General features: G+C 36.1%; 2 protein-coding genes across 23 annotated transcripts in view; one reads left to right on the forward strand and one right to left on the reverse strand.

Moving 5' to 3' along the window:
* Positions 1–24,739, reverse strand: part of ANO3 (anoctamin 3) — a 262,481-nt gene that overhangs the window by 17,223 nt on the left and 220,519 nt on the right. For all 20 annotated transcript variants that reach the window (XM_083838227.1, XM_083838211.1, XM_083838225.1 and 17 more), the window contains 6 exons: positions 22,548–22,644; positions 17,310–17,370; positions 3,570–3,652; positions 2,126–2,266; positions 1,598–1,762; positions 641–677 (listed from right to left, as the gene is read on the reverse strand). In XM_083838227.1, coding sequence (XP_083694353.1) covers positions 641–677; positions 1,598–1,762; positions 2,126–2,266; positions 3,570–3,652; positions 17,310–17,370; positions 22,548–22,644 — 584 coding nt within the window. The remainder of the gene's footprint in view (positions 1–640; positions 678–1,597; positions 1,763–2,125; positions 2,267–3,569; positions 3,653–17,309; positions 17,371–22,547; positions 22,645–24,739) is intronic.
* Positions 3,700–16,582, forward strand: MUC15 (mucin 15, cell surface associated). Of its 3 annotated transcripts, none has more exons than XM_083838230.1 (5): positions 3,700–7,962; positions 11,605–12,201; positions 13,614–13,769; positions 14,502–14,612; positions 15,454–16,582. In XM_083838230.1, the coding sequence occupies exons 2-5, from the start codon at positions 11,643–11,645 to the stop codon at positions 15,465–15,467; spliced, it is 840 nt and encodes a 279-aa protein (XP_083694356.1). In that variant the 5' UTR covers positions 3,700–7,962; positions 11,605–11,642; the 3' UTR covers positions 15,468–16,582. The 3 variants fall into 3 exon arrangements, with proteins under 3 accessions (XP_083694356.1, XP_083694357.1, XP_083694355.1); XM_083838231.1 differs by having other exon boundaries at positions 3,702–7,962; positions 15,249–16,582; XM_083838229.1 differs by having other exon boundaries at positions 3,714–7,962; positions 14,502–16,582.

Raw genomic sequence — 24,739 nt, forward strand, 5'->3', positions numbered from 1 at the left:
AAGAGGGAGCTAATAAATTTAAGCAGCGAGGTTGCTTTTAAAATATGACAAGATCAGCTGTGTACTTGGACATGGGATAAAAAAGACACCGTGTGAGAAGAAACACTGAAAGATAACATTCACATAGTAGGAGATCTTAAATGCTGTCTGGAATTTCTTGTTTTCTATAAATTAAAAGTGTTATAAAGAGCAAAGAGAAGCGTTAGCATAAATTTGTAATGTTACAGAATTAGAGCTACTTTAAAATTTATGACAACATTTTTATCTTAGACCATGTAATTTTATCTTAACACAATTTTTCCATAGTTAAATTCCAATTAAAAAAATGACAAAGCTTTTGGATAGAACTAAAAAAAAAATCTGTTTTAGTATTGTAACAAAGAAAATGTTTTGATTTTTGTTATAACAAGTTTTTTTCATTTTACACTATAAAACATAAAAAGTATGTTTTCTTTTTCTTTTATCTTATTTCCTTAACAAAGTCGTCATAACATTTATTTCTCAGATATTACCGATATGCTAACAGAAATGCCAGTACTTTGGTATGCATAGGTGAAGTTTTCAAAAATCTATTTTATAGAAGTATGAAGATATATATCACTGCTAGTAAGAACCATACCAGTAATAAAGACGTACATACCTAAATCTGTCAGGAGATAGGCAACCTTCTCGTATACCTAAAGCAGAAATAAGAGGTAGTGTAAGTACAGAAAATCCTGTATGTTGTGATGTCAAACACAGAATGAAAAAAACATCAAAGCATAGCTGTTTTGTTGCCCTATGGCATCAAGTTATCAGGACAGTGAAGGGAGTACAACATCTTAGCTTTGTCCATAATTTTGGTCTGATTGTTCACTTGAATGAACTTTTTATGACATAGGATTATCATATGTAACAACAGAAATAAATATATGACAGCTCTATTTTGAAGATTGCTTTCTTACTGCATTAAGTAGGCAGTGTCCTTAACAGAAAGAAAAGCCACTGTTTGCTGTGCTACTATTCTGTCTTACGTATTTGTGCCTGCACATGAATAGAAAAATAATACATGCTCTTGCACTTAAAGAAGTAAGAGTTTATATCAATGCACAGTGTGCTTCCATAACCAACAATTAAAGCTGTGGTGTTACATGACAGGAAAAGCTTAAACCGAAATCATATATCACAGTCCTTCTAGGACTAGGCAACAATGGTATCACAGATGCATTTTGAGTAAGAAAGGGGAGATTTCAGAAGCAGTCAATGAAGGAAAAAAAAGAAAAAGATTTTACTTCAAAAAAATAATTTAGATCCATTTGGAGAAATGACGTTTTGCAAAAGGTAATGTGAAAAATAAAAATGCAAATGTAGAAAGAAGTACTCTGTATGAATGTGACTTGGTGACATAAGCAAAGAAGTGTAGTGACAAATTAAGTAGGAAGTAGAGAAAAACACTGACAAACACAATATTAGAAGAGGAAGAAATCCCTGAAATACTAGCTTTGAACATTGCTGTATAAATAGACAAGAACATGTATACTTCTGATATAGAGTAAACTCAGTAACCTTGTATAAATTGCTTTTAAATTAATCCCTCCTTTAAATGAATTGGACTTACAACATTGAGTGACATGATGATCATAAAATTGATACAGACTCCAGTGCCAGATGTTGCAAACTGCCAATACTTCTTGATGAAATACCACTTGAAGGAAGCAAATTGTTCCATGGCTACCAGACGATACACAACAACTGCAAACACTGCAGTGAGGACCAGTGAAATCTACAGATAAATGTATATGAATAGAAAAATTAGAACAAAGAAAAACATCTGAAGTAATTTCTACTGACTCAATAAATTAACAAGTGTTTTAATGACTCCGATTTGTTTTGGTGAGCAGACTTTGAGAGAACCAAAATAGTAAACTTCTGAATTCCAGTATTTCTTTGCCGTACTTTTACAACGTAACTATATTACATCTCTTAAAAACAAGATATCCCTAAACAAGCAGTAGGATTGAGCTGAGCAGTTCTCCTGATATTACGTATATCCACTAATCTTCAGGAATGCATTCATGATGTATATTACTATCCACATCAAGATAAGATTAAAGACTACAATAATTCCAATATTATTAAACATTACCATGAAGAATATTCCTGAGACAGACACCATCAGTCGACTGAGCTTATCAGGGAAAGGCTGAAAAGGTTCAGGTTTTCCTGTGATGGGATTTACTCTTTCCACTTGGGAATATTTAGCTTCAAACTGGGGGCGCAGTTCTTCCTGGAATGACAGGAGATATTCCGTTTGTTGTACCTTTTATGTTATCGAACTATCAAAACCAGACATATATCTGATATAAGAAATTTATACTGATACCAATTCTTTTTTTATAGTGTTCCAACTCAAATATCCAAATAACTTGCTCTTCTGAAAACGCTCAGACACCATGCCAGAGACCGATGAAGGAGAGAAACATTACGAGCCTTCCCTACTATGTGAGAGTACTAAAAGGATCGTGGCTCATAGTGTTTAAACACTAGTTTCTCTGCAGAAATTGATAACAAAACTATAAATTAATGTCAGTTATGATGGTACTTTTTGTGATATGAAACCATTTATTAAAGCCCCTAGCTTGTATCAACAAGTCTGTGGAAAGCTATGAACTAAGTCATGATACAGTCTCTATTGACTTATGCTGCACGTGAATCACCAGTTAAATTACATTAAAGCTATACTCACTAGTGCTTTATAGAGTGAATAGAATCATTTGACCAGTGCTGATACTGACAGCAGAATGTAAATGAATAAGTTATGCCTCTCAGAGGGATTTAAAATCTACTCTCTGTGCCTTTGTTTGTCCTGGTTCTGTTTCTAGACAGGATTAGGAACTTTCAGTACAAGAGACCACAGAATCGAGAATCTTGTAAGGATCTGTGCTGACATCAGTCATAGCTCCTGTCCTCTGTATGTGCAGCATTTCACTTTCTGGAGTCTAGTTTACTTTCACTGTGGCATCCTTGCCTAGATGTGTGGCTAAACTGAGCTGTCTGTTCACCCAGAGCCCCATTCATTACGAGATTGGGCCTCTTCACAATCTTGTGTCCCAGAAAGGAAAACCATAAACATTCTTCCCTCTTTCCCAGAATATACTGATGTCCATTGCAGACATCAATCACTCCAAAAGACTTAGAGCCTCGATGGCTGGGCTTGCCAGGAGCAGGACAAAGCTGAAACTTAGAATTGTCCTTTAAAGGATCCACCTCATTATTACGGCTATTACAGCTGGGTTTATCATCTCTGTTCAAGAAACCTTTGCAAGCTAAACAAACAAATAAACAAAATATTTGTGCTCAATTTTTCAAAGGACACTTTTAGTATTTAGAATTGTATTTGTAACGCTAGCCTCAAAATACACAAGTATTCTTGTATAGTCTCAAGTACACTGGCGTATTCTACAACTCATGTAATAAATGCAAATACAATTTGAATGGCAAATTCAGATTGCTGTCATACAATGTGTTGTTATTTACACTTAAATAGTGGTCATTGCAAGATCTACAGATTTACTTCTGCTTTGTCTTACCTCTTCGTCTTCCCAGTCTATAAGGTCCCAATCATAGGTTAATACAGCTCTCCTTCTTTTCCAAAACTCTAGAAAGACTGTAGCTGTGGAAATGAACTGCATTTTAATTATGAAAAAAGAAAGAAAAAAAGGCCATGCAGATCTCAAGAAAATCAACAATACATAAGATACGTAACATGGTAACTTTCCTTAATCATTTCCTGGCTGGTTTCCCATAGAATCTGCAAACTGTAAGTAACTTCAAGATAATGACTGTTAAAATTGGAAAATTATTTGACTATGTTCATCTAAGAATTTCCATTTTTTTTTTTGCTTTCTGCTATATCTGTAGAGATAGGCACCTGACAATACATCACCCTTTTTAGGTTATTTTGCTTTTAATTTTATTCAAAATATATTGTACAGTTTAAAATATTTCTCTGAAGAAACAAGCGTACGCATATGCAATGGTATCTATTAATGCAGAGCTAGATTTTCATCTTGATTTATTCATTTTGAGTAAGGACAATGATGCTTCTTTCACAATTATACCAGCTTTGTATTGGTGTAACTTTGCTATTAAGATATTTTTTTAAATAAATATTTTTATCTGCATAAGAACATAATCATAACCTTCACGTACTTAGTGTTTTTGGTAGGTTCTATCAATTACAACCAATAAGTAACTCTAAGATTCCCAAACAATGCAGTTTGCCATTGAGGCTGCCTATTCCTTGCCAAAGAAATACTAAGAGAACAAGAGCTAAAAAGGGTAAGACATCTTGTTTTGGTGGGATTCCTTATAAAATGTGGGTTTGCCCTTCCTGAGAAGGACTTTTTATGCAGGTAGATAGTGATAGGACAAGGGAGAATGATTTTAAACTATGAAAGAGGAGATTTAAATTAGATGTTAGGAGGAAATTCTTACTCAGTGAGAGGCCCTGGAAGAGGTTGCCCGGAGAAGCTGTGGATGCCCCATCCCTGGAGGTGTTCAAGGCCAGGTTGGATGGGGACCTGGGCAACCTGGTCTGGTGGGAGGTGTCCCTGCCCATGGTAGGGAGGTTGGAACCGGACTGTTGTTAAGGTCCCTTCTTCCACCCCAAGCCATTCTATGATTTTATAATTAAGCAGCGTAATCCTTCAATAATCTAAGGTTAAAAAAGCCTTTTCTCACTGTCCTTGGAAATGCTATCACAAGAAGTACAGTGTGAGACTCAGAAATGTTACAAAACCCACAACTATGCAAGAAAAATCCTTTCCCAGCATGAACTCAGTGAGGACTCAGGAGCAATGTAAGCCCATGCCATACATAAAACAAACAATGATTTTCTATGTGACCAAAACAGGTAGGAAAAATACAACACATTCTGTAAAACAGCGTTAGATGGTCCTCTATTTGTCAGCCTGCTCTAAGAAGCATTCCCAAGATATCCATTAGTCTTCTGTCAGAATAGATATGCTTGTAATTGTACAAATTAAGTTGTTCACTTAGTTACATTCAAAGGTAATAGAAGTTAAGGCAGTAGCCCATTTATCACAAATAAAATAAAAAATCCTAAATCCCACTGACATAAAATACCTGAGTCAGAGAAACCAAAACCAAGCAACTGTCCAGTTCTAGAGGAAGCATGTATATTTCCTGGTTTGCCTTTATTTCGCTCTATTACTCTGCTAACGTCACCCGTCAGACCTCCTTGCAATCGAGCCCTTCCAGTCCCCAGTTGCTAGGCACTTCTTACTGACTCAGCTCAGAAGTGCCAGGCCTTGACTTTTATCCATTACTTCGGTAGAAAAACAAGACATACAACAGATGACTAATCCAACCATCTTGACAGCAAGACAAAAACATTCTTGATCTAACAAGGCGTTGACAGGGCAGAGCTTCTTTCTGCCTAATCTAGCTGCTCAACACTTCCGGGTAATGGACAATTTAGAGGATCAAACGCAAGCTTCTAGTTCCCTAAAGGACACATTCTCTGGTGCCTCCCCTGCTTTCCCCAAGACACACTGCTTCCCATTTTACAGCTCCTATTGTAATTTGGAAATGTAAATCTTGGAATATGTGATGTAAGGTTTTTTTTTTGTTTGTTTGTTTTTGGTACAGCATTTTGGTATAGGCGCACTCACTTAGGACTTTACTATTAAGGCTTTGCAATACAGTTTGCAGTTCTGTCAGTTGTGCACTTGTAAAACTTTCTCTCAATTCTTATTTCAATTACTTTATGTTTACTGCCCTTCCACCACCCCTACTTGTACTGAACTAAAACCTCGAGGCATGTGCTTTACTCAGTTTTTAATCTTCCAGTAGACAAAGGATAATGTTTGCTGGCTAGGAAAGGCAGGAAAGATTGTGGTTGTGCTTTGATACAATCTTAAGTATAACAAAAAATTGACATTGCCAAGAAGAAGAAAAGACATATGGTTGCTGTTAAATGCTATTAATGGAAATAAGACAGTGGAGAAATAAAACAAAACAAAATCTGGAGAACCCAAGACTACTACGTGAACATGTCTCTTCTGATTTTTTTTTTTCTAAGAGTCACTGCGTCAAGATGAATGGTGTGCTTGTTTCCCTAAAAAAAAAAGTCATTGCAAAGAGGATTTTAGTAAGGAGTAAGGGAACCATCTCCACTGCCTCTCTACAGAGCTTGCCCACGGCCAGGTAGGTCCTTTCTGAAAAATCTGCCCCACTACTTGTTCAGTTTTAATCAGAAGGGCTCCTTTACAGAAAATCTGTGCAACAAAAGCAGTCCTACAAACCTGGTACCACACAGACACGCTCTTCAGAATTGAATCTGCTACTTAATAGATGCAGGTTACAGCTGAATGACAGCCTAGTCTCATCTCCCATGCCTGGAGTACCCCAAACCACCCTGTCTCCAGATGGCCACAGCTCTGCATCTGTTAACACTTGTGCTCACTGCAGGAGATCTCGTCTTCCAGGAACAAAGGGCCAGCATCCTGGCACTGCACTGCAGGTATAGGACACTTAGCCAAGAACTGACTCACAAACCGAGCACCTCCCCATTAGGCTGTAAGTCACTCACGCAAACAATTTTTACTTTTCATAAGAGGTGAATTGAACTGCCAACAAACCAGAGAGAGAGCGCACCCTAACACGCCCCGTGCTGAAACTGAGGGCAGCACTAGAGACTTTCACACAACTGTAACATTTCAACAGAACTGGAGCCCTTTTAATGCTTTTTAAGGTCTTACTAGTTTCAAATACCATGTGCCTATAAAAATATTAATGTTTGTGCTAGTGGGAAGCATACTGCTGACCCTAATAATACCACTTGTCATTTGGTTAATGCTGCACAAGATACCAATTTGGACAGAAATCTGTGGTGTTTGTTTTCACATATCCCGATCAATCTGTTAGATGCAAATTCACCCAGACAAGCAAGAAATTTAAGTTTGAAGCTTGTTGATAGACACTGAAGAAAATCTCCTTTATGGGAATGCTAGAATTCAAAGAAAACCAAACTCATAGGATCAGACTCTGTACTCCCTCCTCTTAACAGACCACCACCTCGTGTCAGACAATTAACTTAAAGGGTAGAACTTGATCCATTCACAGAAATCCTTCTGCTTGTGCACTGCAGTATTTCATGAAAACGCCACTACTCGTTCTATATAAATATCTCCTTTATATGCCATATCCTCAACACTTATCTTGATGACAAGTTATGAAACAGCATTTGCACTTGATTCTTTAAAAATTTAAAGTGGATACAGATAACACCATCATGGCATTCCACTCAAAACAGTAACGCAATACTGAAAACACTTCTGAGTCACTCTACACCACATACCAGTCTAGAATAAATACACACAAAGAGCAAAAGAATAAAAAAATGATAAGCTAAATCAGTACATAACAAGTTAAAATAGATACAACTTTCTAACAGCATACTTTTCTTAACTTATTTTTCTGCTTGATTTTGTAGAAGCCTTTTTTTTTCAGTTTTCCTCTCACAAAGTATACAGTAAGAAACCCTGTGATACTAAAAAGTTATTTTTTGTTAAATTATTATTTGTATAGTACATGGAACAATAGTTCCTACAGTTTAAAAAAAAGCAGTCACCCTTCTGAAAGGGTTCAAAAGGCTTTCAAAGGATTAAGCAACAAGTACTGCCTACCCACTTTAGCATAAATACTGCAATTTCTGTGAACTCTGTAATGATAGAGCTCAGGCATGACAACGGGGAAGTTGTTCAGTCTGGTTCCCAAATGCTCTGTTGTGTTCAGAAAAGCACTGCCCCACCTAACTTTACCTGTACTGTGCATTCCTGACAAGTGTGACACTGTCACATGGATAGCACCTGCACTCCAGTGTTCCCACCAGACCAACTGCACTCTGTGCCACAGCAGTATTTCAACAGGGACTTGCATATCCCGTAGAGCTCAAAGGTAAGTCTGAGGCGTGTTTTTAAAGCTTATTAGTAGTGAATCTGATCAATAAATACTGTATTCTTTTATACGGTGGTCAGGAAGGCACTAGGTACTGCTGCAGCCATATTCTATGTGGAGCATACTTCTGAGTCAGTTCAGAGTCCATTTTAAATTTGGGGGGGGGGGGGGGGGGCAGTATTCTGTGCATGCTAACTTATACCAAATTTCTGTAAGGAAAGGTACTGCTGGTCTATTATTCTTTGTGCTTTTTAGTGACAATGCACACTTAAGCAGCTCCGCTAGTACATATATATTACGTCAGGTTGCTAGCTATTAAGAGAAGAGAAAAGTTAACCAAATTATAGAATACAGTATTTATACTCCATTTTATAATTTAATAAATAGTTATAAATTATTTTCTGAGTTCAATACATAGATACATTTAAGCTTGAAAATTTTAATATTCATTGCTTAATAAATTTAGAAATATCTAATCCTTGGAAAGCAATCAATTTCAGAGCAAAGAGACACTGGAACAAACATCCAACACATTTCTGGCACCATCATTTGTTATTATTTCTTCCTGAAATCTAGAAGAGAAACTGTCAATATTTAGCTTTATATTTGTTCCATCTATTTTTTTTTAAGTAAAGGTAAAAATCTGCTTTTGTGAAGCTTAAAAAGCACAGTACATATGCAAGCTCTGCAAATCCGAACACTTTACTCCAGACCATGAGAAACAAAGAAGTACCCATTAATAATTTGCTCATCACGTTATTGTTTACTACATAAATTATAGTACTTTCTAACCCCTACTGTAAGGGAGGAAAAAAGTACAAGGCTCAGTTTACTGACATGCAAAAAAAAGATCCTTTTAATTTATAGTTCTAAAGATTATATTATTTACCCATAAGAAGTTTAAGCGATTATTTTCTCAATAGCTGCAGAGTTTTTGAAGACTTTACACCTACCACTGTCAGGCGCTGGGTTGGTGTATTCATAAAATACATGTTGTGATTTTACTTATTATGCCAAAAATCTATTTTTAAATACTTACAATACCACTGAATATGCACAGAAAATAACCACGTAAGCGTTAAGATATATTTTTCAATGTGTGGAAGAAATATTCAGTGGAAATCTGAGCTATTTAAGGAGAAAAAGCCAGATACAATATCAACACAACCTTCATGGTGAAGTCCATGACCCCAGTGGAGTCACAAGGAAACTTGACTTGAAGGGAACCAGGGCTTCCTCCAGAGCACAGGTTTGCAGATGTGCATGCACATATACTAATAGCTTCAAATTGACTCTAGCAGCAAAGCAACAAGTGAAGAGTGAAAAATCCACTAAAGAAACATGGTGCTGACTGTCTCATGTAAAAATTTCATTCTTCCTGCTAAAAAAAAATAATCTGCATTGATTTCAGCTGAATTGGTACTGATTAATGTGAGCACCGGTAAATCAAAACGAAAGACTTTTTTTTTTTTTTTTAAAAAAAAGCTAACAATTTATTCATAGCTTCCTTAAACACTTACTTGACAAGGTAACTTAAGGTTTGGGCTCTTCTGCAAGTTTTTACTAGTCTACAGTACTGCTCTTTTTTTGGAACAGCACTATTTGCATATTAAGCTCCAAGGGGGGTGAGCATCTTCAAGGAACTTCAGGGTTTGTCTAAAGTTTATGAACATTAACATTGCAGTCAAAGAAGAAGAGTTAATTACTACACGCCAAAGGGTTTACAGGAAGCACAATTCATTACAGCCTTATAGCTACAGTATGCAATATTCAAAGTAAAGAGGTTTCACTGTTTTGGTCCCCCATAAAGAGAATTACCAAAGAAAAAGACAATCACAAAAAAAACTACAAATAATTTGTTCAGCAAGGATGTTGACTCCTTTGTACACTGCTCTACAAATGAAAATTGCAGCTAGAGTCCACTGAGTGCAATTTCCCTACATAGCTAAGTTACAGCAAAGGGATAACAAGATATGACAAAATTCACTTTGCTGCCTAATACGACTGTTAATACAAGGAAGGAAAGATGATGTCACTGACTTAAAACCAGTGTACTGTCAAAATGAAAGAATGTTTGAAAACTTTTTAATATTGACTATTTTTTTCATTGTTTTGTAGGTATTATTAGTACTACCAAATAAAAATCTGATTCAGATTACACAGCATTTCATAGTCATCTGACAGCCTATCACTCAAATTGTAAACATAACTGGGGCTCATCATTGAACTCCAGAGGGGTTTTCTTTGGTTAGCTCATTTGGGGTCAGAGTGGATATCCTGAGTTTAACTGAAACAGAAGTTTCATTTTTTCTTATTTTTTGCTAAATAAGTTGCATGTGTTTCATGAGCATAGATCTTCCCTGCCATTTAAGTGACCTTAACTTAAGAAACAAGGAGTTTTGAGAAGAGGATCGAAATGTTAATAAGCCAATTAAGCAGCATTGTATAAACACACATGAATTTCAAGTAATGGTACCACTTTCTAACCACAAAACTCAAAGCATTTAATAGAGCACAAACAAAATAAGAACAGATCCAAACTGAGATACATTGACATGATAAGTAATTACCATCTACCCATTGATATAACATTACCCACAGCTGACTGCTATTTACTGTTACTTTCCATTGCCCTGACCACGTAACATACAAAGAAGCTAACCTGGTGAAAATGCATAATTAAATAAATAATAATAATAAAAGACAGGAAAAAGTACAAGACAGTAGGAAGGGAGGCTGAATATGAAAAATATAAAGTTACTTTTCCCAGATGTACACCTCCTTTCTTCAGACGGTAAAGTACCCACATACAGGGACACCTAGTTAATTAATGAAACTGAAGATACAACTTACCTATAGTTTTTACTGCACTGTCACGGAATAGGTTATGTATGGCAGTCAAAAACAGCACGATCTCAACTTGTCTCAAACATAAAACTGCCCCACATCCACCCCCCCCAAATCCCTGATATACTGAACAGGATATCTGCTATGATGAAGGGACTTCAAGATGAATATCCCTCATTGTTCTCAATATATTTGAAAAAGATAATGTATAATATGAAGCTCCCAGTTTTCTATAGGAAAAGAAACTTCCATTTCACAGATTCAGCATCCTCCATAATTCCTGGACCGAATTAGCTTTCCATTTGCTCCTGGCAGCATTCACATGACACACTATTGCCCAGAGTCACAAAACCTTACCCATCAATTTTCAGGGCTAATTGTAACAATTTTATGTCTTCACAATGGAGCATAACTCTTTAGTACGCTCTTAGAGTTGCTGCCTGCCCAGTAAATATTGCCTTGAACGTGCCATCCAAATATATATCATTACTACTTTGTATACAAAGTGGCTTTGGATTATTCCCATCTTAGTATGAAGCTTTTTTATAGAAGCATGGAAGTTTTTGTGCAAAAAGCTTTTGTTGATAATCAGTACTGTTTTAGGTCAATGTTAAGGTCATTAATACTCAATGTAAAGTTGTCAGCATCAACATGTGGTAAACTGCTGGGTTTTCTACAGTATAAGACTTTTTATTTTTATTTTTAAACAAGCTTATGTGGGTCTTAGCCAAGTTGTTCTGTTTCTCAGAATAATAATAATAACAAAAAACAACAACATAATTTCTTTTCTTGCAGGTTCTCTGTGTAACAAAACAAGTTTTCAAGTCAATACTATGCAGCCCTCCTATGGAATCACTTTTATTTTTCTGTTTGCCATAAAACCTTTTGTTTTCAGTTATGCTGCACCAACAAATGCCAATGCAAATGTAACGAAAGGAAGAGAGATGAGCAGTCAAACAACCAGCACACCTCTGATGTCCACTACTGAAGCTACCTATTTATCTTCAACATTCACGATGGTATTAAAAGATGGAATAAATAACTCTGCCACAAACTTCAAAAGAAACTCAACGTCTTCATCAACGTTTACAATACCAGGTGACTTTTCTAGAGTCACCACAAATGCTGCAGCTAATTCTACTGGTCTACCACCCACAGTGACACCAAGCAACTCCACAGTCACTAAGGGTACCCATTCGGCTGCAGCACTCCCCAGTTACACCTCTTCGATCAACCCCACCACATTTCCCATAAGTACTGCTCTGACATCCCCCATGGTGAAGCAGGACAGTCCTACAACGAACTTCAACACCATTCAGCATACTACAGAGCTGAATTATAATTTTACCAACACTTCTACTATATCATCTAATCCAGAAGGTACCAATGAAGGTAAACACCTAACTAAAGTGGCTTAATAAACTTATAATGCTGAAATCAAACTTTTTTTTTTTTTAAATTGAACAGAATGCTACACAAGCTGTGTAAATTAATAGGTGACCTAGTCCAGACTAAAAGTCACCCAAAACAAAACAGAAACATATATTTTGGGAGTTTTCTTACGTCAGCTATAAATCAGCTGACTCTTTTTACACTTTATTTAAGCATAAAATCACAGTTCATACAATCCTGCAATACCCACTTTCAACATCTCTGGAGTTCATCAGTGTGGAGCACAGAATAAAAAGTGATTTAATAACTTGTTTTAAAAAACAAATTATTTGATGTTTGCTAGTTTGTTTTACAATTCCAAGAGCAAATAAACCTAATGACAGACACTGCTCATTCATCTGGACCTACAGTAGTGGACGTAAAAAGCAGATGTATAGAAATAACATTTTAAATGTTAAATATATCAACTTATGTAAGTTCAGAAACTTTTGTGACCAAAGATGACTTCTTATAAATACTTCCAAAGGAATTACTCATTTTGCATTTAATTAAGTTGAGTATGCGTGGGAAAACAATGGAACATAAAACTGTCATCGCACTTTTCTATCCTGCTGTTCTGAATTAGGTCTTCAGGAAAAGATTACAAGATACAGTAATTTTTGCCCTGAATAAGCTTTCAAAGTTTTTCACACAGGACTGAAAGGCTTTTCCATGATATCTAGTAGAGTACAGTTTGTACTAAGAACTGAAGGAGTTCCATGCTTTCACATTTTCTATCATAGTTCATATCTTATCATAGTTCTAACAACTACAACTTTCCCTATATTTAGATAACGTAACTGAAAAGGAAGTGGGATGAGAGAGTCAGTTCAATTCCAACAAAAACAGAATACCTTGAAGAAAAGTTTTACAAGATCTGAGGAAAATCTTGAGGAATGCAGTTATTCTGCTAACTGAACAGGTGTAGAAAGCATTATTGGACATCTTACCTTGGATACTTAAAAACTGGTACTCTAGAATTTAGTCACTTGAAATTCAGAGACTGCTATTTTAACTGCTGGTTTACATATTTACAAGTAATTGCATTCAGAAAGTGGTTGTTGCTTATTTCTTTAAATGAACGGAGAGCATTTGATTCTGCTATTAAACTAGGAAGCTTGTTATTTGACTCAAACTCATTTGGCCATTTTTTTTTCCCTTCCACTCCCGGTTACTCCCTTCAAAAGGAGGCAGATATCTGTTTTCCTTTACAAAGGCAGATAATTTCAGCAGAGAGTTTGCTTTAGTCATAATCTGCAAAGTGTTTCAGATCCTTAGAGATTTCATGCCACTGCTATAAAGTGCGGGTGAATTATCTGATTTTACAGTTTATTATTCTCATTAAACTATCCCTTCCTTTCTTTATCTCCTAGAGAAAACCAACAAAGGAGGAGTAATATTTGGTGTCACAGTAGGAGCCATTTTGGGATCTATATTAATTGGTCTGATTGGATATTTTATATGTGGTAAGAAAAGATCTGAATCATTTTCCCACAGACGGCTTTTTGATGATACAAGAAATGACCCAGGTAAGAAATAGCACAAGAGTTTTGCCTAAGAACATTTAAATTTCTGTACATAGTCATTTAAATGATCTGGTCTTATTGAATTATTAAGCATTGTATAATTGACTCCAGTCAAACGGTTTTTTAACTGACAGTACCTGTTCTTTTTTCTTTTTTTTTTTTAAATTATAACAAACATTTCTCCCCTTAACTCTCTGCCACCCTCTTCCTTCCCAATAACTCCTCGTAAATTACTTTAAGACGGAAAAAGTAAGCGCTTTTTCTCATTCCAAACAACCCTAAACATAATACTAAACCTAACCCTAATTAGGACCCTAAAAAACACGTACGTCGCCAGATTCTCCCATCAAAAAGTGCTCCCAACGGAAGCCTTTGGGTGGACCTGAACTCCCTGTGGGAGCCTTTACGCAACCCCACACACAACACGACTGTGCTCTTTCTCTGTTTCCAAACAACCCTAAACATAGTACTAAACCTAACCCTAATTAGGAGCAGAAAGTCAGATTAGGAACTAGCTTTTCAAGTCGACCACCCATGTAGTGCTGAGTGGGTGTTCCTGGGAGGATATTTTATCCTCAGATTTTGTGTCAGGGCTTTCACCTTCTCCTCACTCAGACCTCCATACGTAGAAAAGAAGTTGACTGGATTTAGCTGTGATAGACTGCTGAACTAAACCGTGATGGGGATAAGAATCTTTCAAGGAATATATAAACCATAATCACATTACCCTTACAGTTCTCCACTTAGACAACTCGCTTGGACCATATGATACAAGCTTTGGAAGTGCACTTGGGGACCAAACCAGCACAGCAGACAAGGCAGAGGGAGACAACGCAGGGTGCCCAGGTGATGGCATTCCTATGGCTGACATGACACCATCCCATCCTGCACCGTAATGTTTGCTTTGGGTTATATTCCCACTTGTTACCATGAGATACACTGACACTTAACAGGCAGTCAGCACTCTTCTGCTTTGTAATTAGATGATCGACTCGCAGTTTTCCTGGGAAGATATTAGACTTGCTTTCTCAGGAATAATACAGGGAAATAGTACACAGGTAAAATTCTCCCTTGTGTAACTTTACCCAAAAATGCAGGCACTGCAACAGAGCAAAATTCAACTAGGACTATAATGCTATTTTAACAACAATACAACCTGCTTCTTTCTCTCCCCACTCACCCAGTTTAACTACTTTAAGGAGAAAGTATTCCAAATATCACTTCAATCTGATTAATGACTCAGGGCATTATTTTCCCCACTCCATGTTTGTACCTCCCTCAGAGAATAAGACAAAAAGAATTAGTTTTATTTGCATTTGTCAGAGGCTGAAGTTTGCTGGGGAGAATGGAAATGGAACTACCAAGTAACATGGACTAAATTTAACCTCTGACTATGACAATGCAGTTAGAAACACAATTGAAGGGAAAAATGAAAGACAATTTCTATTCATTTGTAAAGCTGATCTGTTGTTTGCATTGCAGGCTAGATCTGTAGAAACGATGCATGAAGTCTTGTAAAGGTTAGACAAGAAATAATTATCTCAACATGAAAGAAAAGAAACCATCTCTGATATGTATATAGGTATCCTAAAAAAAACATGCTCTGTTTTTGTCCAGCTAACAAGTAAAATTATGGCAATAAAATGCAAACAATTGCAAGGTTTGTTTATCTGTTTGCAATTTCCAGAAATGTCTACATAGAAAGAAAGAACATGAAAAAGACACAACTGTAAAGACAATAACGTAACAAAAGACATAGCATAAAGAGAACAAAGCGCAGAGAAAAAAACTACTCACGTGGAATACATGCTTGGTAATATATATCTTACAGTGTTTGAATTATTGAGGAGGCTGTGGGTAATGTTGATGGAGTGATCTCACTAACTCACTGGGAATGTTGCAATGTGGGTTCATGTAATTTGTGAGTACATTACATGCTTGCACACACCAGACAGAAACAATGGCAGTCACACAGCAGATGAGTGAAAACACATATTTGTTTCAACTTATTTCAAAGATTACAGAACTGGGTGTCTAAGTGCAGTGCTGCCATTCCTACAGTGGTCAGTCATGAAATCTGCACGTTTCCCATCTAAATCAGAACCTGATTTCTAACATTGTTTCCAGTGTGCTGGTTACAGACTGAAAAATTGAGACACAGTCACCTGCTTGAAATGACCAAAAACGTACTGCTCAGATTTTGGTTTTATTAGCACATATTATGCCATCTTTCACGATAACCATAAACAGCATCATGTGTGAAAAATTCCTCACACTTTAACCCTGGCCTCAGCTTAAATTGAAGAGTTCTCTCTAAGGAGAACTCAAAGATAGATACAAGGAGACGCTAAGAAGCTACCAGTGTTCTCTACATTATAATGAACCGTAACACCTATAGTGCAATGTAGTTTAGGAATTTATGAAACAAATTATTAGTAATTGCAAGGCTTAGTAATTATTATTACAATTAGTAATTGTAATTAGTAATTGTAATTAGTAATTATTATTATAATTACTTATTAGAAATTGCACAGCAGTATCAGGAGCCAATGAAGAAATATCATCAAGGCAAGCAACTGAAGCGTGCCCTTCAGCTAGTGTGTTGATTTTTAACAATCAAATTATGATTTTTTTGTGTGCATGTGTGTGCTTATCTTATCCTGTGCTTTGATGTTTTGCTTCTGCTTGTATATTGGTTTTAATTTTTACCAGGCCAGCCTCTAAAATTTGTAACACGTTCGTCCTTTGTTGTAAGTTAGAATCATTAATCCTTACTTGTACATGCTATGTAAATAAAGATGTTTTGTGCCATTTGACTATTTGAAATTGTAAAACACTGGCCTCAATTCAGACAGCTGTATGTATGTGATCTGCTGTTTTTATCTCAGGGTCTGCACAGACAAATGTTTATACAGGTAAAAATTAATCATGTCCTACATTTAATACCAGTCTTTCCTCCTTTTCAACAGCGAAATATTATTACTCTCATTTAAAGCTAATTCCTCCAAATATTTCATGCTGGAACCATCGCATCTGTCCTGCCACCCTACTTCATGCCCTATGACATGGCGTGTGATGTTAGAATGAACATAATGAATAGATATTTAGACAGAGATTTTGAATATAAGTAGTTAAACTGCTGTAAACATTTATCATCAAATCTTCCCTTCATTTCCCTCTAATTAGCTCCCACAAAGCACTCATTTATTCTACAAGAATTCTCTATACACTGTGATTTTTGTATTGACTCCAGACCAGTAAATTACCCTATGTGTTTGCCGCTGTAAAAGACTTCTAACATGCATGGTATAAAATTCGAGCTTAAAGATATATAAGATACTAAAGACAGTCATCACATTAACAACAAAAGGCATTACTTTCACGTACTGTTAGCAGAGAAATTGAAGTTGATGAAAAGAGGAAAAAAATGTTTGTGTGACAAAATCATTCTTTAATTTTTACCATGAACTATAATCTCCTTTAACTCAGCAATCCCCAAAAGGGTCAGTTTGATTAAAAACAAGTAAATTAAAAATTACTTACCCCAGATTGCCATGAAAATAGCAAAGAAGACAGTCCCTCCATTATCAAACAAATGTGTAACCTGAATAGAAAATAAATACATCAGGAACAAACAATATTGCCACCTTAACTTCTGCCCCAAAGAAGCCCAGAGTACATAACTGATGGCAGAACTTAAAAGCCAAGCATTCCAGCATGAAGGCCTACTCACACGTTTCTTCTACCAATGTTTGTCCCACTCTTTGACTGTTGTTTTCCAGCCTATCACTTCAAGCATCTCCAGAGTACTTGCTTCAGAGACAGTAAGATCTGCTCTCTGTCCAGACAGGCTAAAAATTGCTCCAGAATTCTCCTCGTATCCTCGGTCAAATTTCCATTTGATGTTTTCTATTTTAAGATTTTCATAAGCTTAAATCGCTTCAGACTTTTCACTTTTCTTCTTCTATATATTACTTAATGTCCCTTTTGATTTCATTTTCTACTTCTAAGCTATCCTGCAATTTCTCTGCAGGTAAGAATAATATATATTCATTTTCATCCAGAAATCTCAGCCTCTAAAATTGTTAGCGTATTCTCCTTCTTAAAAGGCTAGCGTCCCTCAACTCCCACAAATATAAAATAAATTCTAAAAGACTGTCGGAGAAATGCAAATCTAAATTACATACTTAATTTCACTTCACAAATGCCTTCCTTTTTGTTGGATTTATCTTTTATCTCATGCTTCCTTAGAAGCTCATCTGCTGTAAAATCCAAGATTTACCAGTAGAAAATAAGGAGTAAGTAGTTTTTGTAAGCCTATGGAACGCACTAAGCATCTGAATGAGTGAATGTGATGTCTCAGTTCTTATGCAAACATCAGAATTTATATTACAAAAATCCAGAGCTTCTTATATTCAAGCCATAATAAGAAACAGTATTTAAGAAGCTGAAATTAAGATCAATGCACTTTCAACAGGTTGCCAGTGGACAACAATGTAATTTATCCATGGACAGCGGGCCTGAATTTCTTCTAATGAAAGGTGGTTTAAGGTGCTGCTGAGCATTAGTAAACAAAGCATAGGTGTCACATTCTTAAATTTATATTCACATTCTTATATTTATATATATATGGGTTTCACATTCTTATATTCTTTTAAAAAAAATTAAAACCCACCCAAAGCACAAACTATTGTGAGATAATAGAGCAAACCAACTTGTCAAAAGGCATATGTTAGAAAGAGGATCACCTGAAGAAAAAACAAATAAATAATATTAAAAAAAAGTGCAGCAAATTGTTCTGAAATGTATTGTCCTAAACCATTCAAAAAGTTTATGACTATTTCCCGCTCTCTGAAGTCAGAATAGAACATCATATTCTTGAAAAGGATTTACTTTCACTGGTGTCGACTCCAATGAAGATTGAAGAACCAATCATCATTTTCTCATGAAAAGGAACCCTTCCTTATGCCAATGGAACTGGGCAGGTAACCAGACTGAGTTGGGCTGTACCACGACTTTCTCTCCTATCTGAGGTTACTCTGGCCAGCAGGCACATCCTGCACACAAGGTGTTTGGGGATGCAGCGGCTGGCAGCCCGCCTCCAGCAGATTACCTAACGGGCTCCAGCAAGGGTTGCCCTTGCCCATGCAGACGGATTTTCATTCTTTCAGAGAAAGTTGGCTTCACTGGGTGAGCAAGATCACTTGGTAGAGAAAACTTAGGCAAGCAAAAAAAGTTAATAGTAACAGTACTGCTTTTGCCTCTATTTTATTTCTTATTGAGTAAATTGACTCTCATATTGTGAGAATTTACTAAAAATACCACATAGATTTAATCAGTATGTCAGTTTTTTGTTTTGTTTATTTTTTAAGCTTCTGAAGAAATGGGAATTTACTATCCATATTAGGTATTAGGTATCCATAAATCCAAAATGGTCCCTGTATAAATAGTATAGTGGGATCACTTGTACATAGAAATATGTCCAAATATGGTTCCATTAAGGAAAATACAACCATAATGGGTATGGTGCCAAAAATGTGACAGGTGAATAAATGCAGTAGAGTACACTTGATGAATACTTTCAGTTTTGAATATACATGCGTGTGAGCAAGTGATTTTGGATATTCTGTTCAGTAGAGTGCATCTTTCCAAGGAAATCAAACAAATAAACAAACCCAACCCAACCCAGCATATTTAGTATTGTTAAAAGTAGAAAATATGTATCTTGCTCTTGACATAGCTCTGTCTTGAGGAAAGGTGTTTGGGCTGTACTATTCAGCACCACACTCAGAATTAAGATTTGCCTGTCTTACAGGCTAACTGCGCAGTTGGAGTAAGTGTTGACCAGAGCCCTCCAAGCAGAAGAGAAATACCCCATGACTCAGTGCCAGTCAGTCAGCACACCTGACTGATATTGTCACCATCACACATGACTTCACACTTTTCAAGTCCACCCTGATTTAATACCCTGCCGCTGGGCCCTAGGGCAAGGTGTGCTGGGAGCAGTACCAGCCAAAGAGCCGTTATGCATTGTGCTAGTCACCTCTGCTCGTCAAAGAATCCACCTAATGTGGGCAAGAATGAGAGTTAGGGCATTCAGCAACTCAGATTACAACTCAGACATGGCATGCCCTTCTCTTAAATTACGAACTTCATTTTTAATGGGGTATTTTTAAATGGACATGAAGAAAGAAGGGAGGGGATGAAAGAAATTGGCAGGAGCAAGAAGGAAAAATGCACCTTTTGTATTTTGTCTCCCAGCCTTGCAAGAAACTTGGATGAAAAAAACAATTTCAAGTATGTGATTTGTTCTGCATTACTTTGTGTTATCCAAAATACTACTCTAAAGGGAAATTTGGGAAATTTAGGGAAAGAAAGGGAAATTTAATGAAGGAAATCCTGACAGCAGTTCTAATAACATGAAATATGAACCCAAGTCCTTGTCTAAATGAGGCAGGTCTCATGACATGAGCAGACCTGGGGAGATAAACTTAAAAGTTACTCAAAACTACTCACTTTTCCTAATAAACTCAATGCCTTTCCCTGGAATGAAACAGGAAAAGCTTCTCTTGCAAACAGCCCTTTGATTGTGTGTGGGGAAGATGAAGAAATAAGTTATGTTCCTACAGCAACAAAACCAGAAGGAAAGGCAGACAAGCTCCATTTCAGGAACAGGAAAGAAAGGAGGAAACGCCATTTTCATTTCTCAGAAGATTTTATGCCTTATTTTTGAATCGATTATTTCTGTCTATATTATTAATGGTGCTTCAGAAAGTACAAAGGAATATGTGAAATCAGACCGTAGTTCTCTAACATTACAGATAGCTTTCATTCACTGCTTTCTGTGCAGGCACAGAGGAATTGCTGACACATGTTTGGGTATTTGCCGCTCCACTCAAGCAACACAGCAGCAACCAGCAGGATCACAAGCCCTTCTGGAAACCTGGCGTTTCCTAGCGAGAGAAACAAGTGAAGCTGCAGTGTAATTTTCTTTAGAGACAACATGGTGAATGAAGGCATTACAGTTATATCCTCAGAGTTATAAAAGGTTCATTTATTTGCCACTGAAATGGCCAGATGGTAATCATATTCCTTCCTAAAGAGAAGTCTTTCTCTGCCCCTTGAAAATCAGTTTTTTGAAGTACGTTACCCATGTATGCAGAAAACATACATAACATGATTAGACCCAACTGGGGAAGATCCAGAACAGACAAATCCTAGTAGAAGAAAAATTTTGTTTGTTTTCTGTGTAGCAATCTAAGGCTGGCCAGTTTTTCAGAGCAAAAACATTGGCAGGAAAAATTGGGAGCCTATGTTATTTTCCCCAGGTTTTGCGGACGTTGGGAGAGTGCTTGTGAAGACGGAATATGAGTGCTTACTACTCATCTTCCCCACATATCATCTGATTTTGTTTCAAGGTGACTGGTTTAAAAGTGTGCAGAAGTACGGATGAAATGCCACATTTTTTCTGCTACATTTAACTATTCACAATGTGACATGACTTAAATGACTTAAGCACAAGATAGATGTAAGCGTAAATATACATGAGAGACAAAATCAGCTTCTATTAACTGGGGATGTTAAAATAATAGGACCTAAAATTAAAGGGATGCTGCAATACTAAATGTACTAATTTTCTGTCACGCTGGAGTGGACTACTGAATAAGTTACTCGTCATATTCTAAAAAGAGACATTTCTCACATGGGATGTATGATTTGCATAATGTTATTTTAATTAAGAAAGCTTTTACCTTTGGTACATGTAAAAACTTATGAAATGAGTTTAAAAAGCTAGGAAAAGAAATTAATGCAGCCATATTTCGCTATAAAGTTGCAGCAGTATTTAAAAATGAAACACAGGTTGGCCTTAAATATATTGTATTTATATAATATATAACATTATAACATAAATGAAAAACAACTTGTTCATTAAAAAATAGAAAGCTAAATTAAAAAAAATACAAATAATTTCTTTCAAGATCATATGTTTTTCGAATATTGCTTCACACATACTTTTGAAACATTGAGTTTCACTCCAAGTCCTGTCTAAATACCAAATTTCAAAATCTAATGAAAATTGATTTTTCTCTTCCACTTTGCTTAGTTTTGTTGCGTTGCCACAACCTAGAGACAATCACCGTTCCATAAATGTAAACTTCTGAATAAGATTTGTCTTATGGGCTAAAGAATTCCAAGAAAAATGGCAAGGCTGCTTTTCCAGCGTTATGAACACACTAGCACGCATCAAAATATATATTACTCACTTGTTAACATTGCACATCCACTGAAGTACTTATGATTAGTTAAGTCTGAAGGATAGCTTCTTGTAGCAAAATATTTAATTGTGTAAACTCTTTGCATTAGTTTGAAAAAGCAAAGCACACCATAGACACATTGAAATCCTAGGCAATGCTAGAGAATTCCTTTAGCAGGAGCAGAATTTCAATTACCAAGCAACCAAGGAAAACAAAGCAAGAAGTTAATTTTAAGGGAAAGTAGGATAAACCTTCCAAGAGAAGTTTTGTTACTCAGGCGACTTTATAAGTCGATCAAAATATTAAGGATTTTGGAAGGAAATGTTTTAAAAGAGTAAAACAAGTTTCAGAGTCATCTCTGAATATTTCAGATTATTCGTGTATTAGAAGCACGGATTGCAGAGGCTGAAAACTCTGTAGATAAACAACACATTTTGCAGTCTTTGCTGGAACAAGGGCTGCCATTACATAATAAAAGTGGACCTTGAGACAAAAATTATCATGATAGCAGTAAGCTATTATTTACCTTGGCATATATGCAGCTTTCATTGAGTTTTTGTAGTGTGCAATTGCGTTCACACATAGGGCACATGATGGTTTCATTTGCCTCGCAGATCTCTTTGCTTTAATATAAGATAGGAAAACAAAGGTTACAAACAGGCATTTAGTATTCTCAAGATTTTCTGAGGCTGCACCATTTGTGGTCTCTACTTGTTAACAGCATGCCTACACCATAAAACTGACTCAATAAAATAAATTAGAAGTGAATGTTTGGCATAAAAAGTTTAATCCCAACTTGGTCACCACCCTAAAACTGTGGGCCCTAGAGTTGATGCAATATCTTATTGATATTTATCTGATATTTATGCTTGTAAATACCCCATACTCTCCAAAAGAAATATCACAAACTGAAGAACAAAATTCTGTATACTACTTGCCAAGCAAATTACTGCATGTTTATCCATATGATGTAGAAGACACCAAACACTAGCAGATGGACATCACCGATTTCAGTCGATTATCCCACTTTACATCAGCTGAAGGTCTGTCCCACAGTATGATTGCATACGTACCTAGGTCAGGAGGTCACCGTGTAAAACCCCACTGACAAGCATTTCTGGCATTAGCAGTTTAAGTCTTTGCATTTTTATTACCTATGGAAGAACTTATGTTTATAGCTAATAAAAAAAAGAACAATTTACTATCCTGTTTTGGGGTAAAATACCTTCAAACGACATTCTACTGCTTAAAGATCTTAAGCTTTGGGGGTTATGAAATCTCTGACTTCACTGGGATTACTCATATTGAAAACATAGTACTTAAGTGCCTTGACAAAGGCAAAGTAGAAGCACCAGAAGTGCAAAAGGAGTTTAAAGGCAAATTTTAACTGCAGTAAGTAGAGAAACTCAGCAATCACCTTCAGCAATGTTGACATGCCTGAAATGATCCTATGTCACACTAGGAAAGTAGTACTATAAAGCAAATGCCAGGAAATTACTCTCTTGGTTTGTTTTAATAAACATTATGCTTTCATTCTCCTCCTCATAAAACCTGAATTTACAGTTCTAATACTATATGGAAGATTATTACCAAATGAATGCATCTATTAAATCCTGTCCAACATAACAGTATACAGAAATAAAAGGTTAGTGTTACCCAGATGTCACATTTGTGATCTTTGCTCATACTGCACATAACATCACAACCAGTAATTCACTAAAACAGTACAACATAATGTGGGCTTAAGAAATTGTTCTAAGCAACCCTGAAAGCCAGAAAGAGCACAGCCCGTCATTTCAGAAGTGCAGAGTAACAGCTTACAGTGTGTCACAAACGAGAATTTTCTTGATTGCATTTTCATGCGAATAAGTAAGCATAGAAAATCATATTTCAACAAAGTGATATAATGGTTTGACAGTAATGTAACCTGTTGTCACATATAAGGCCAAATTCTACTCTATTTCAAATTTAAATTCAACATTATAAATGCTATATTCTGTATCTTGAGTTACAGTCTACGTTTGTTTTTGATAACATGAAGTTTCAGCAAATTGTACTGCCAGTGACAGTCTACGTGCTTGAGCACTAGTCTGTAAAGACACGCATTGCACAAGTGTTCATGACAAGTGCTATGTTAATTGTTACTGCAATTCAAATCTTCACCATAACAGAGCAAAATAAACATCTTTGGACTATTCTCACTTACATATCTGAAATCTGACAAGAGCACACGTTGTGAATATGCCTAAAGCTGTGCTGTGTTCATGCCTGGCCTTTCTGTTTGACTGACAACAGTGTGACAAATTAGACCAGTGATAATTAATGACGCGTACAGATGCATCGAAAGCAACCTTCTTTAAAATCATCAGACTTATTTTATATAGAATAATCAACATGTAATAGCTTGATAACTAACTTAAGAATAAAGATGTGTAACAGATACGCCACATAATTTGTTTCAAAAAAAAAAAAAGAACCCAAATGAAAGGACTTCTAAAGGACTATTATTTAAGCCCTTCCATATGACAGACCCATTGTTCACAGTTTAACTCAATTAGGGCAAACAGATCAAAATATTTTTAAAAGTGTGTGAAACCAGATATACATGTTCACATTCTTCATTTTTTCTTTCTGCATGTCTGAGACTTAAAAATGTAATCCAAATTTTCTGGAAGCTACTGTGGAGTTCTCTTCAACTCCAGACTCTTTGATTTTTGG

The sequence above is a fragment of the Anser anser genome, assembly GCF_964211835.1.
Source record: "Anser anser genome assembly, chromosome: 5".
Lineage (NCBI taxonomy): Eukaryota > Metazoa > Chordata > Aves > Anseriformes > Anatidae > Anser > Anser anser.